This window comes from Triticum urartu, chromosome 3A (assembly GCF_056163025.1).
Source record: "Triticum urartu cultivar PI428250 chromosome 3A, HENAU_Tu73, whole genome shotgun sequence".
Lineage (NCBI taxonomy): Eukaryota > Viridiplantae > Streptophyta > Magnoliopsida > Poales > Poaceae > Triticum > Triticum urartu.
This window is the reverse complement of record NC_141875.1, coordinates 15835981-15848525: the sequence shown is the minus strand read 5'-3', so window position 1 is coordinate 15848525 and position 12545 is coordinate 15835981. Positions and strand designations below refer to the sequence as shown.

Sequence of the window (12545 nt, the reverse complement as noted above, 5' to 3'; positions counted from 1 at the left end):
CGAGTGTATCGCCGGCTCGCCCCCAGGAGGCAATTTTTATGCGTCCTGGGGGGGCCAACGGCTGGAGATGCCCTAAGTGAGCTTCTGGGTGCATCCATATTTGGTATTGGAGCAAAGAACCATGACTGATTCCATGAGAAGTTAAAGTTGACGCACTACACAGCAACATAACAAGTTAGCACCACACAAAATTATGCAACTCATGAGAATTTTCTAGAAGAATTAATCATATTTGTATGAAAATTACGTACATTTAATATTATTGAACGTTTCTTTAAATTTATGAACATTTTTATAATTCATAATTTTTTTATAAAAACATGGTAAACATTGTTCATACTTCGTGAAATTTTAGAAGGTTATAGTGTTTTTTATAAATTTGAGAGCATTTTTAATTGAAATAAATATTTCTTCTAGCAGATCATTTTATTTTGCAGTGTAGTTTTTGAGACTTTTTTTAGGATAATATTTCTATTAGTATAGTACGTTTCACATTTACTTCAAAAATATACACAATTTTTTTATTACTTATGGTTTTGTTTTAATTATTTTTCTTTTAAAAAATTAAATACAAAAATGAAACCGACATGGCTTGCGGCCCACGGAGCGAGGTGTGCGCCACCTCCCCAATTATGCTCGCATGTCCTATAAGGGCATCCGCAATGTATGCCAAATACTCGTGCCAAATTTGCTTTTAGGCTATGGAACTACTTCTAACACATTGTGAGCCAAGTGCCAAAAGCTAATTTCAAGGGAACCAGAGCATGTAGCTGCTCTGATGCCAAATTATCTCGATGAAATAAATAATGTGAGGTTCATTGATGGGTGAGGAAAGAGACCTGGATATATTTGAGAAAGAAACGGAAATTGGGAATGGCTCCTAAGTGCATATGCACCCATTGTCTAAATACACATTTTGAAAATTAAAAAATTCCGAACAAAAATACCGCGTGTATATCAGAACATTTTATGTGTGTGCACAAAGTTTTTGATGAAAAACGAGGTTTTTTGTGGCTTTTGTAAAAAAAAAGACAATTTCTGATGCTTCATTACAACTATTCATTTTACATTTCTTTATCTTTTTTACACAAGTCATAAAAAACGTCGTTTTTCATTCAAACTTTTCAAAATGTGTACTTAGACAATGAATGCATATGCACCTAGAAGCCAAAACACCGTGTCCAGAAAAGAAAAGTCTTTTTATTCTATCTTGTGTCAGCTTGGATCCACCTAGCAACGAATTTAGCGATGGCACTGTTGCGGACATCTATCAAAATTGGCATCACTAGTTCACTACCGTCCATGATAACGTGGCATATTTGGCCTCAATCACATTGTGGCTGCCCTAACAGCAAGTATAACAGAAGACTTATAGCTGTTTACGTGTCATTTTTGCCTATATGGAGGGTGGGCTCTCTTGCAGGAGTCATCCTCTACACATGCGTCTAAAAAATATATACTTCCTCCATTCCATAATGTAAAACGTTTTTTGATACTGGAAGTAATAAATATGAAGGAGAAATAGAGAAGTGAAAACAAATACTAGTCTTATGGCCTATTCGGTTCACAGGAATTTCAAAGAAAACTTTGAAGGAAAGATTTTTACCGGAATTTTCACCTTTGATGTGTTCGGAGCAAGGGAATTGTGAATAGTAAAACTCAGGAAAGTTTCTCTATTCCTACAGATTTCACAGGAATCCAAACATCCATCCAAAGCCATTTTTTTGCTGAAGCCCGAGGTGATTCAAAGGAAGAGCCAAGAAAGGAGATTAAAAAATTTAACAGTGCATGGGCTGAGAAAGAGAAAGAAATAAAAAAAAATCTTAAAAGTACTATTTGCTACTCCCTCCGTCCCAAAATAAGTGACTTAAGTTTTTACTAATTTTATACAAAGTTAGTACAAAGTTGAGTCACTTATTTTGGGGCGATGGGAGTACTAGATTAGATCAACGTTTCCTTTGGCACACTGCTACTCCTCCGAACGCCTCGCTCGTAAGATTTCCTTTGTTTTCTTGTTCCTTCGCTTCACAGTTGCAGTCATCTGCTATTCATGTAGATTCTTTCAATCCTTTATTTTCAATACCTGCAGTCCGAATGGAGCCTTATACAGTAAACTTTATTATATGAGTGATTATCAATAATAGCTTTAAAAGCATTACAACATCATACAACCGGCAATTGGCTATATTATTATCCATGCTCTAAAGAAATTGGGACTAGCACAACCACGGCGGCCCACGTCGAGTTCACACCTACAGCATATGGAATTACGGATCTCCAAGATTCAATCATGTCAGGTTTCTTCTGGATCCTAATTTCTTGTCTCATCTTTTGTTTCGGCAACCTAAATTAGCATATTGTAATGATGGATTTGGACAAGGAAAACGATAGAGAGGGGAAAGACAAGTAGTCCGGGCCGGCTGTAGGCCATGGCAAAAGGTGCGGCAGCCTAGGCCCATCTTAAATAAGGGCCCATCTGAAACAGGGGGGCGGTCCCAAGGGGAGGGCCATCTGAAGTGAGGCATGGTGACGCGAAGGACCTCACGTTACCTCGCATGCAACCTACCAGCAGACCGACGAGTGGGCCCAACGCTTCAGAAGAGCAAGAGACACAGCTAGGTAAGCGCCAGTAGCGGTGAGAGTTGGCGCGCAAGAATTCACAGGTCCACCCACGGGAATGGACCAACCCCGCCTCGCCCACGATCGCGCAGTCAACCCTCTTTTTTTACCACAACCCACGCGACACACACGCTGCAATACTGGGCCTGCCAGGAAAAGAACCCCACCTGTCATCGGCTATAGCACCAAATGGCAACGTTGGAAGCAACGAGCGGCTAGATGTTTGACAGGGCTGTGAAAAATCGCCAGCGAGGTAAAACGTTCGAGCCAGATTCATCTCGCGGTGCAGATGCAGCAGATATGCAGGTAGTACAAGATGTAATTTCGACGTTCTTTGTAATTTCGTTATCATTGTTATGCAGGCATACTCAGTAGGTAGTACAATATGAAAGCCAGATTCATCTCGCATCGGCATTGTTTATATGTTCAATGTAATTTCGTTATCATTACTGCTGAAATTACAGTACAAGATTAAAGCATGGTGCTCAATATATTGTGTCCGGGATTGTATGGTGTACTAGCTTCGATTAATCATTCCATCTGCCACAGCATGGTGCTCCATCATATAACGTTGTTGGCGGCCGGCGGCGCTAAGGTATGCCTCTAATTCTGCTTACACAACAATGAATAATATGCGTCGGAATTCGATTTGCCTCTAATAATTATACAAAATGTGATTTGCAGACCATATATTCAAAACCGTTATGGGGTACACAAGGGGCATCCCCCCCCCCCCCCCCCCCACACACACACACGTTATATTTATTCTATAGTTATTTATTGTTAACTATATGTATCTCATAATTAGCATTTGCATCATGTGATCACATATACATGGTGTACTAAGGTTTTATTTGCTAATAAAATTATATTTTTGATTTTTTATACCTTTATAATGATTTTCGTGATATGCAATATATACTGGTGAGATTATTTACGTTGCCCTCTAATACCTCATTCGCCCTAGGGCCACCATGATTCCAGGGAATCACTGTTGGAAGAAGTTGGAGATGACGTGCAGGCCCATGTGGTCAGTTAGACATGTGTGTGATCCCAGTCGGGGTTGCCCTTTTGGCAGAAATCAACCGGGATTGACTGGGACTAGAAAGTACATATGTCAATTCCTGGGATTTTGAGTTCAAGGTTTGATTTAAGAATGAGAGTATGAATTCAAGGTTTATTTCAGACTTTTCTCTCAATTAAATGTGCATTGAGAAGAGGATAATAGGATGTCGGTATAACATTTTGCGTGAGTCCCTATCGAGGGCTCTACCACACCTCCGTCGGCAACGGACGCGCTCTGCTCTGCTCGTCGTGACGCGGCGGCAGCACGGCGGCGCACCGCACCGGCCCGCTCGGCGTTTTCCTTGGGGCACGGCAGAATTCCTGTCGGTGCTGCGGGCCACGTGAGTCAAACGCCGGCAGCGCGAGCGCGTGTCATGTCAGTGGGAAAAGGCCACCGCCACATCACCACAGCGCGGCGCCCCACCCGCACGGTCGGTCACCGGAGCTTTCCCCGTAATCCCTTCCCATCCCCCACGCGCTCCCCGCCACCCCCACTTCCACTTCCACCAACCTACCACCTCTTCTTCTACCTCTCTCTCTCCACGGAGTACATCCAGCCAGCCTCTCTCACTCTCCCCTCCTTCGAGTGCCACTGCCGACAGATCCTTGCTTGCCTGCCTGCCTGACGATGGCGTCGACGACCGCGTACGCGCGGCCGTCCAAGCTGCCGGGCGCGGGCCCGGGGGAGCGGAGGCCGGCGCCGCCGCGGCTCATCCGGGCCTTCTTCGCCTCCGGCGCCAAGATCGAGCCCAGGAAGCTCGGCGCCGGCCTGCTCGCCGGCTGCTGCCTCGCGCTCCTCACCTACGTCTCCCTCGCCAAGCTCTACGCCGTCTACTCCCCCGTCTTCGGTGCGTGCCCTCCGTCCCGATCCACCAATTACTCAGCTCTATTGTGCGGTACCACATTCGATTCGATCTAACAATTACTGCTTTGCTGCTGCTGATTCCGCCGCCAGCCACCACCTCGGCCCTGCTCCAGAACGCCCCGCCGTCCTCCTCCTCGTCGGCGCCGGGGGCGGTGGCCGCCCCTCCGCGTGCGCCCGAAGAACCCGCATTTACTGGCGGCAGGAACGGCAGCGCCGTGGATCGCGTCGATCTGACGGAGAAGGCCCCGGGAACGGCCGGCTCTCGAGAGCCCGGGGTGCCCGACGCGGTCTCCAGGAAGGAGCACGCCGAGAAGGCGCCGGCGCCGGCCGACACCTCGGCACCAATGCCATGTAAGGGGATCCCTTCTTGAGCTCTTTTTTCTTGGCACCTTAATTAATACTAGAAGGAAAGCAGAGCAAAATTATCAATCCCAGGTAGGCAGGCAACCTCTTTCAGAGATTCAATGCTCTGTACTCTGCAATCTGGGCAAAATTTGGTTGCCCACTTCAGTTAATTATTTTCCCCGGATTAGTAGTTGTTAGAAATAGAAATGTGCTAGACCTTTGTATAGAAAAAGAAGATGTGCCACATCTCTCTGTAGAGAAAGAAATGTGCTTGCTAGATCTGCTGCGTTCTAATGCGACTTTTGATTGCGATTTCAGCTCAGGGAGAAAGGAAGAGCAGCAGCAGCAGCAATGTCACCGCCGGTCCGATGAGCTGCGACGAAAATGGCGTGGACGAGGGGTTCCCCTACGCGCGGCCGGCGGTCTGCGAGCTGTCCGGCGACATCCGTGTCAGCCCCAGCCAGAAGACCATGTACCTCATCAACCCGTCCGGCGGTGGCGGCTTCGACGAGAAGGGCGAGAAGCGGCTCCGGCCGTACGCCCGAAACGACGACTTCCTCCTGCCTGCCGTGGTGGAGGTGACTGTCAAGTCTGTCGCCTCCCCTGAGGCCGCGCCACAGTGCACGAAGCAGCATCGCGTCCCCGCGGTGGTGTTCTCCGTCGCCGGCTACACGGACAACTTCTTCCACGACAACACGGACGCGCTGATCCCGTTGTTCCTCACCACGGCGCACCTGAAAGGCGAGGTGCAGCTGCTGATCACCAACTACAAGCCGTGGTGGGTGCAGAAGTACACGCCGCTGCTGCGCAAGCTCTCCAACTACGACGTGATCAACTTCGACGCCGACGCCGACGTGCACTGCTTCTCCCGCGGGTACCTCGGCCTGTACCGCGACCGCGACCTCATCATCGCCCCTCACCCGACCCGCAACCCGCGCAACTACACCATGGTGGACTACACGCGCTTCCTCCGAGCCGCCTACGGGCTCCGCCGCGACCAGCCGGCGGTGCTCGGGGCGGAGCCCGGAATGCAGCCCCGGATGCTGATCATCTCGCGCGCCGGCACGCGCAAGCTGCTGAACCAGGACGAGGTGGCCGCCGCTGCGTCGGAGCTCGGGTTCAACGTGACCGTGGCCGAGGCCGGCGACGACGTGCCGGCGTTCGCGGCCCTGGTGAACTCCGCCGACGTGCTCCTGGCCGTGCACGGCGCCGGGCTGACCAACCAGATCTTCCTGCCGACCAACGGGGTGGTGCTGCAGATCGTGCCGTGGGGGAACATGGACTGGATGGCGACCAACTTCTACGGGCAGCCGGCGCGGGACATGCAGCTCCGGTACGTGGAGTACTACGTCGACGAGGAGGAGACGAGCCTCAAGGACAAGTACCCGAGGGATCACGTGGTGTTCAAGGACCCCAAGGCCCTCCACAAACAGGGGTGGCAGGCGCTCGCCGACACCATCATGAAGCAGGACGTCAAGGTGAACATCACCAGGTTCCAGCCCTTCTTGCTCCAGGCCATGGACGAGCTACAGGAGTAGCTAGCAGCATCGTCTCCCCAGCCAGCCCAGGTAAACTCACATCACAGCCACCAAGCACTGTACAACAAGCAAACACAACAAGGATAAATGCAGCCCAAACTACGGTGTGATTCTAGGACTAGTTGCTACTACTGCTGCTGCTGGAAAGGGTGATGATTTGAATCTGATCAAAAGTGGAGGCTTCAAAGTAGACGGTTGTTTCTGTCATGTTGAGGATTCAAGGAACCTGCACTAGTGGATCGTCTTGTTGTGCAATTGTCCTTGCTACTGTAAATGGAAGGATCATGTATGCTTTCTCCAACACCCGGGAAAAAGCCACTACTGTGTTGCTAATGTCCTTGTCTCTATGAAAGAGTAGGAGCATCATGTTTGGGATGCGCGTAGTCAATTTTGGGAAGGACGCAAAAATCATATTATAAAGAGGGGGGTATGCAAAGGACGCAAATGCGGTAATTAATTGCTATAACTAAGATATTCGATACACAAAAATAATCCGAGAGAGAATCCTCCCCTTCCACCCAAAAAAGATCCTGAAAATTTAGTGTGTTTGCCCTTGTTATACTTCAAAGATCTCTGCAGCCTCTGAATGAGTCCAAGAGCTCTAAGAACTCAACAAAGGATCCAAATGACCTGAGTTGTCGAAGCTCCAGATGAATTTCGAATGAGTCCATGAGCATTAGACTCACCCGGAAATCAACTGAAGTAGGCCTGAAACCCCCAACAATGGGACCTCCGGTAACACATAGAAGTGGGTAATAGGCAGTTTAGAGAGGGGGGGGGGGGGGGGGGGGGGGGGGGGGGAGGGGGGATATATAAAAGTCATTCAACACCAAAAAAAGAACTATAGTTGCATTTCCAAAGAACTTAACATTTTACCTATTTGTCCATCTGTAGTTGACATATCTGAGCCTTCAGTTTCAAAGAAGAGGCTCTTGAAGAGGATGATATTGTCCCCGGCGATGCCCGTGAAACAACACCCATGGACAATACAAGTAACCAATTCATTGTCCGCGAAAACGGTGGGGGACAGAAACTCCCAAACGCCACACTGACCGCCATAGAGACGAAATTGAAACTAGGTGACTTCTAATCACGATCTTGCTGTGACACCAAAACATAACCAAGAGGATATCACCATGCGACGGACGGGCACCGAGGTGACGATCAAAGGGTTGGGGCAGGCCAGCATGGATGATTGGTGTGACGACGGCTAGGGTTTCTTGCTAGGCCGACTAACCTCTCAATGGTGGTAGGTATTTTTTTTATGGGTTCTTCATGGTCGTAAATTGTTTTTAGTGGTTCGTTTTTTTTTTTTTGAGATTTTGAGCGGTCCTGACCCAGCCCATACCCATGAAAATGAAGCAAAGGTTGTGTAAAGCCCGCTGGCCCAGCCCACCATTCCTCTGACACCGCACCTCCGTCAGTCCGTCGCCCCACTCTTCCGCCGCCGTCGTCTCGCCGTCGCCGTCGCCTCCTCCTCCCACTCCATCTCTCGCCTCTCTCCCCTGCTCTCCTCGGGCTCAGATCAGAGCGCGCTAGCGCCCAGTCGGCGAGGGAGCAGCGGCCTTCCCCATCCCTTCTTCCCCTCCGGAGAGAGTGTCGCCGGCGGGGCGCCCACCTCACCGCCGATGGCGCCGCCACCAGGAGACCACGACCCCGAGGCCGGCCATGGCGACTAGTTCCAGTAGCGGGTAAACCTCGGGTCGGGTCGGACGACGACAAGCATCTCAGGTACCGCTACATTTCAATTCCATCCCACGGGAAGAAATAAATCTCTCCCCTTTTACTGCTTGCTATATGCATCGTCCTCTGCTCTCTGCTGAATTGATCAAGAAAACTGGTAGACGCACTGAACAGATTTCACCCTGTGTGTGAATTGCACGCTCTCTGTATTGTTGTTTAGGAGGAACACATGAAGCCATTGTCACTTCAGTCAGTGACTCTTATTATCAGTATGCGCCGTGAAACAGGGGAATGGATTGGTGACGCTGTGATTGATCGATAGGCGTGGAGCTCTGTTGCGCATGCAATTGGAATATCAAGCAAGGTAGTACCGGTAACTTGAGTTTTGGTGGCGATGGATGGGAGTGTGGATTTTTAGAACATCTGCACCCGGGCCCTGCTATCCTGCCTGTACAATATTGCTTTAAGATCTGTGCAACACAACTAACTTTGTATATGAAATTTTCTCTTTTTTGTTTCTCTCACATAGAACATGTCTTGAAGTTCAAACCTTTGCATCGTGGCAAAGCTTTCTATCTAGAATTTAGGATAAATCTTTCAGAATTTTTTGTCAAACATAAATATACAAAATATAAATTTTTAATCTAGAAAATCATAATTTGTATATTTATATTTGACAAAAAAATCTGAAAGATTTATCCTAGATTCTATATAGAAAACTCGGCTACGCTGCAAAGGTTTGAACTTCAAAACATGTTTTATGCGAGAGAAACAAAAAAGAGAAATGCATTGCACGAATCGCGATGCGCAGAATGGATGTCTAGATAGGGAGGGCCTGGGTGCAGGTGTTCTATTTTATGTTTTCGCGATGGATGGTGGTAGTGGTACCTCGAGCAAGAGACGAGTAGAAGCCCGGGGAGAGGGGGAGAGCAGCGGCAAGAGGATGGATGCCCTCGACTGCCCCGTCTGCTTTCATCCTCTCAGGCCTCCCATATATCAGGTACTCCCATGTGCATATATTTTTACCTGTCTCTGGTAGAGCCTGAATCTCAGATAAAATTTGAAAGGAAAATTGATTATCTGTAGTTGGATATAATGCTTACTTGCTAAGAAACAGTTTCTTGTGACAGCATGGAAGGGAGTAGCTATGGCCTATGGTCGCTTTTTTTTTGTGTGTGTACAGACTTAGGACACCGGTAGTTTGATCGAGACTGAAACTGTCAGCAACAATGTGCACCGTTTTCTAGTCGACAGTTGTTCCCTAGCTAGGGTATGGATCAGGGGTGGATGATATAGTGCCTCTCTAATAGCATTGTGTTCACATAATTTTTGTGTGGTAGTAACTTGTCATGTTGCTGTGCAGTACTTCAACTTCTATTCCTGTTAAAAGTTATTCTAACACGAGGACCTGGTTAATCCTTCCTGTTTGTTCCACAGTGTTCTGTGGGGCATTTCATATGCTCGTCTTGCCGTCCCAAGCTCATGCACAACAATTGTCACCTATGCTCTGCTGAAACTACCTTCAAGCGCTGTTTAGGGATGGAACGTCTCATGGAATCAGTCATGGTTCTTTGCTCCAATGCGAAATATGGATGCTCAGAGAAGCTCACCTACTACCAGAAAGAAGGACACGAGAAGGAATGCCCAAACGCTCCATGCTTCTGCCCGGAGTTGAACTGTGGCTTTGCGGGGCCAACGGCCGCCCTTCTTGACCATTTCGCCTCCGTGCACAAGCGGCCGCATACGACCATCAGATACTCCAGGGAGCTTGAGTTCCACGTACACCCAGGCTTGCACGTTCTCTGTACCAAAGACAAGCAGGATTTTGTTACTCAATGTTGTGGTGGAGCCATTTGGGCATGGCATCTCCCTCGTCTGCGTCCAACCTGACGGTGTCCGACCTAAAGCTACAGACTCCAAGTTCAAATGTCAAATGTCCTACCATTGCTCAATGACCGAGTATTATTAGAGTTCAATTTACAAGGTAGCAAGCTCGTCACTCTCTGGTGGGTTACCAAAGAGGTACATAATCCTGCCCACGGACGACGTAGCTGATGATGATGGAAAGGGTGTCTTGCTTACAGTACAATGTCCATTGAAGATCCTAAAGAAAAGCTGCGTCTGCCCATATGTCTGAAGCCAGTACACGGTGCATGAAGGCGCAAGGTTCAGTGCGGACTTCTCGTTCTCCGCGGCTTTCACTGTTTGGGTTTCAGGACATACATATATATGTTGTTAAGAGGCTTTATGACCTCAGACTCTTCTAGCATCGTAGTAGTTCTGATGAAGTGCATTCTGTTGTAGTACGTCAGTTCATGCTTCAATACGTGAGTTTGTAGGGAGAGAAGTAACGTTTTTTCTTTTTGAAACAAGAAGTAACGTTTTTCTGGTTCGGGAGTTGCTGGACCAGATGTTTGACGTTGTGGAAATTGTGAAATCATGTTGAAAATGCATGTGGATTTCTAAATGAGCATTTTGTTTTGCTGAATGATGAAACCTCTGTTGTATGATGCTCTGAAGGCGGCGGCGACGACGTCTGCGACGCCGATCCCCTCCTTGGAGGCGTCGTTTATTGGCCCTTCCTCCGTCAAACGGAGGGTTTCTTGTTCACCTGGCTTGTTGTGTGTTTTGTGCCTTTGAGTGGTGGCCTGATTGGCAAGGCATGTTGAGGCGGTCCGAGAAGACTTCGGCTTATTGCCAGGAACTAGCTAGCTTCCTTAGTTTTGTGCTTAGTTTGGCTTAGCTTAGTCCCTGTTTTTGGTTCTTGTTGTAGCTATTGGTGAGTTTGTATCCTTCATCTGTAATGGTCATGGCTTTATTTATAAAGCGGGGCGGAAGCCATTTTCGGTATGATGCTTTGAAGTTTCTGTCATTGGCCAAACTGCTCATGTGAACATAAATTTAAAAGTTTAGTGCATTTTTACATGCAAAGACCAAGCTATACATACGTATATTGCAAGGTAAAGCATAATAGTGGGTCACTGTTTCATCCTTAACCTCGGATCCGTATTAAGTGTCGCAGTTTTGAACTAAGGTTGAACTAACCTTAGTTCAAAACCGCAACACTTATTTTGGATTGGAGGGAGTACCTTTTAAACTTTGAAACAAGTAAAATATGTTACAATGTTCATAAGAAATATTTTACTTGCTTATTTTCAAATTTTGTTACTTGGATACAAGGTCATATTTTTTGTTCCTTAGCGTTTAAAGATGAAAATTGTAAGCGCGTTTAGGGTTTTCCTGCCTCCAGCCGATCTGCCTCCTCTCCTTTGGCCATAGGGCCATGGAGGCGCGGTGGGTCTCGACTCTTGCTGGCTGTAGGACTCATACTTCCTTTTTAGGTGTTTCTCTAGTTTGCTTAGGGTTTGTATCCTACACAGAAAGGCGAGGCGGCGGCAACTTCTTGAAGGGTGGAATAAGGTTCTCCCCGCCTAGCTCCCGTCCCGGCGGTGCATCTCGCATCATCGAAGGGCGCGTGGAGGTGTGTCTCTAGCGGATCTTGCGGGATTCGTTCGGTATTTTACTTCAGTGTATCTGAATGGATACGATATTCGTTCATCTTTGTTCGTGTGTTTACATGTTGGACCCTTCCGATCTGCGCTTCTCATCATCAGTGGAACATGGGGCCTTAGCACAACGATTTGTTGATTGTCTACTATAATTAGGGGTGGAAAGTGGTAGCGCATAATCCAAAATATTTGATATTCATATTCGAAAAAATGCCCATTCGTATCCGAAACATCCGCATCCGAATCAAAATGGAAATGGAATTATCTGTATCCGAAATTATTTAACAAATAAAAAATGGTATGAAATTTTGACACAAATATGGATATGGAAGTGGATCTATCCGTATCCGAATAAGATTATGGCAGGTAACTTTGAAAATTCTAGCCCCAATATCGCAATTATCCAACACAAAAGCTAAGTAAGTGGTCAAATGTTACTCTTTGTATGATTAAACTTAGAAATTATTATTCATTCCTATAATATTTATTCTTAAACCTATTTATCATTGGCTTATTATATGTCACAAGTTGATTATTTCATGTCACATAGCTATCGACTAATTTACTTAAGCAATATGCCGCTATTATTTGTATCCGTTTCGAATCAGGAAAACATCCAATATGTATCTGTATTTGAAAATAACATCCGATATGTATCTGTATTCGAATAACATCCGAGCCACATCCGTATCTGATAACATTTGTATTCGTTTTGAAAATATGAAAACGAAAGTGGCAAGAGCACTATCTGATCCGCATATGATCCGTTTCCACCCCTAACTACAATAAGGTTTGTTATGTTCTAGTGAGGGAGGGGTGATGATGGTGGCACACGTTTGACTTGCTCTAGTGCTTGTAGTCCTCGTTAGATGGTCTACGGACCTAAACATATTTTTTGTTATTTTTGGTGTTCTTTATAAT

At 46.9% G+C, this 12545-nt stretch overlaps 1 protein-coding gene and 1 pseudogene across 2 annotated transcripts; both read left to right on the top strand.

Moving 5' to 3' along the window:
- The first annotated feature begins 4147 nt into the window (after positions 1 to 4147).
- Positions 4148 to 6820, top strand: LOC125542399 (beta-1,2-xylosyltransferease XAX1). The gene is made up of 3 exons (XM_048705427.2): positions 4148 to 4532; positions 4640 to 4900; positions 5213 to 6820. Exons 1-3 carry the CDS (start codon positions 4313 to 4315, stop codon positions 6430 to 6432), a joined length of 1701 nt encoding a protein of 566 aa, XP_048561384.2. The 5' UTR covers positions 4148 to 4312; the 3' UTR covers positions 6433 to 6820.
- Positions 6821 to 7241: 421 nt separating this feature from the next.
- On the top strand, positions 7242 to 10944 carry LOC125547670 (putative E3 ubiquitin-protein ligase SINA-like 6; annotated as a pseudogene). Its single transcript, XR_015617969.1, has 3 exons — positions 7242 to 8163; positions 8336 to 9115; positions 9553 to 10944. The product of XR_015617969.1 is annotated as a putative E3 ubiquitin-protein ligase SINA-like 6 (transcript).
- The last annotated feature ends 1601 nt before the right edge of the window (positions 10945 to 12545 follow it).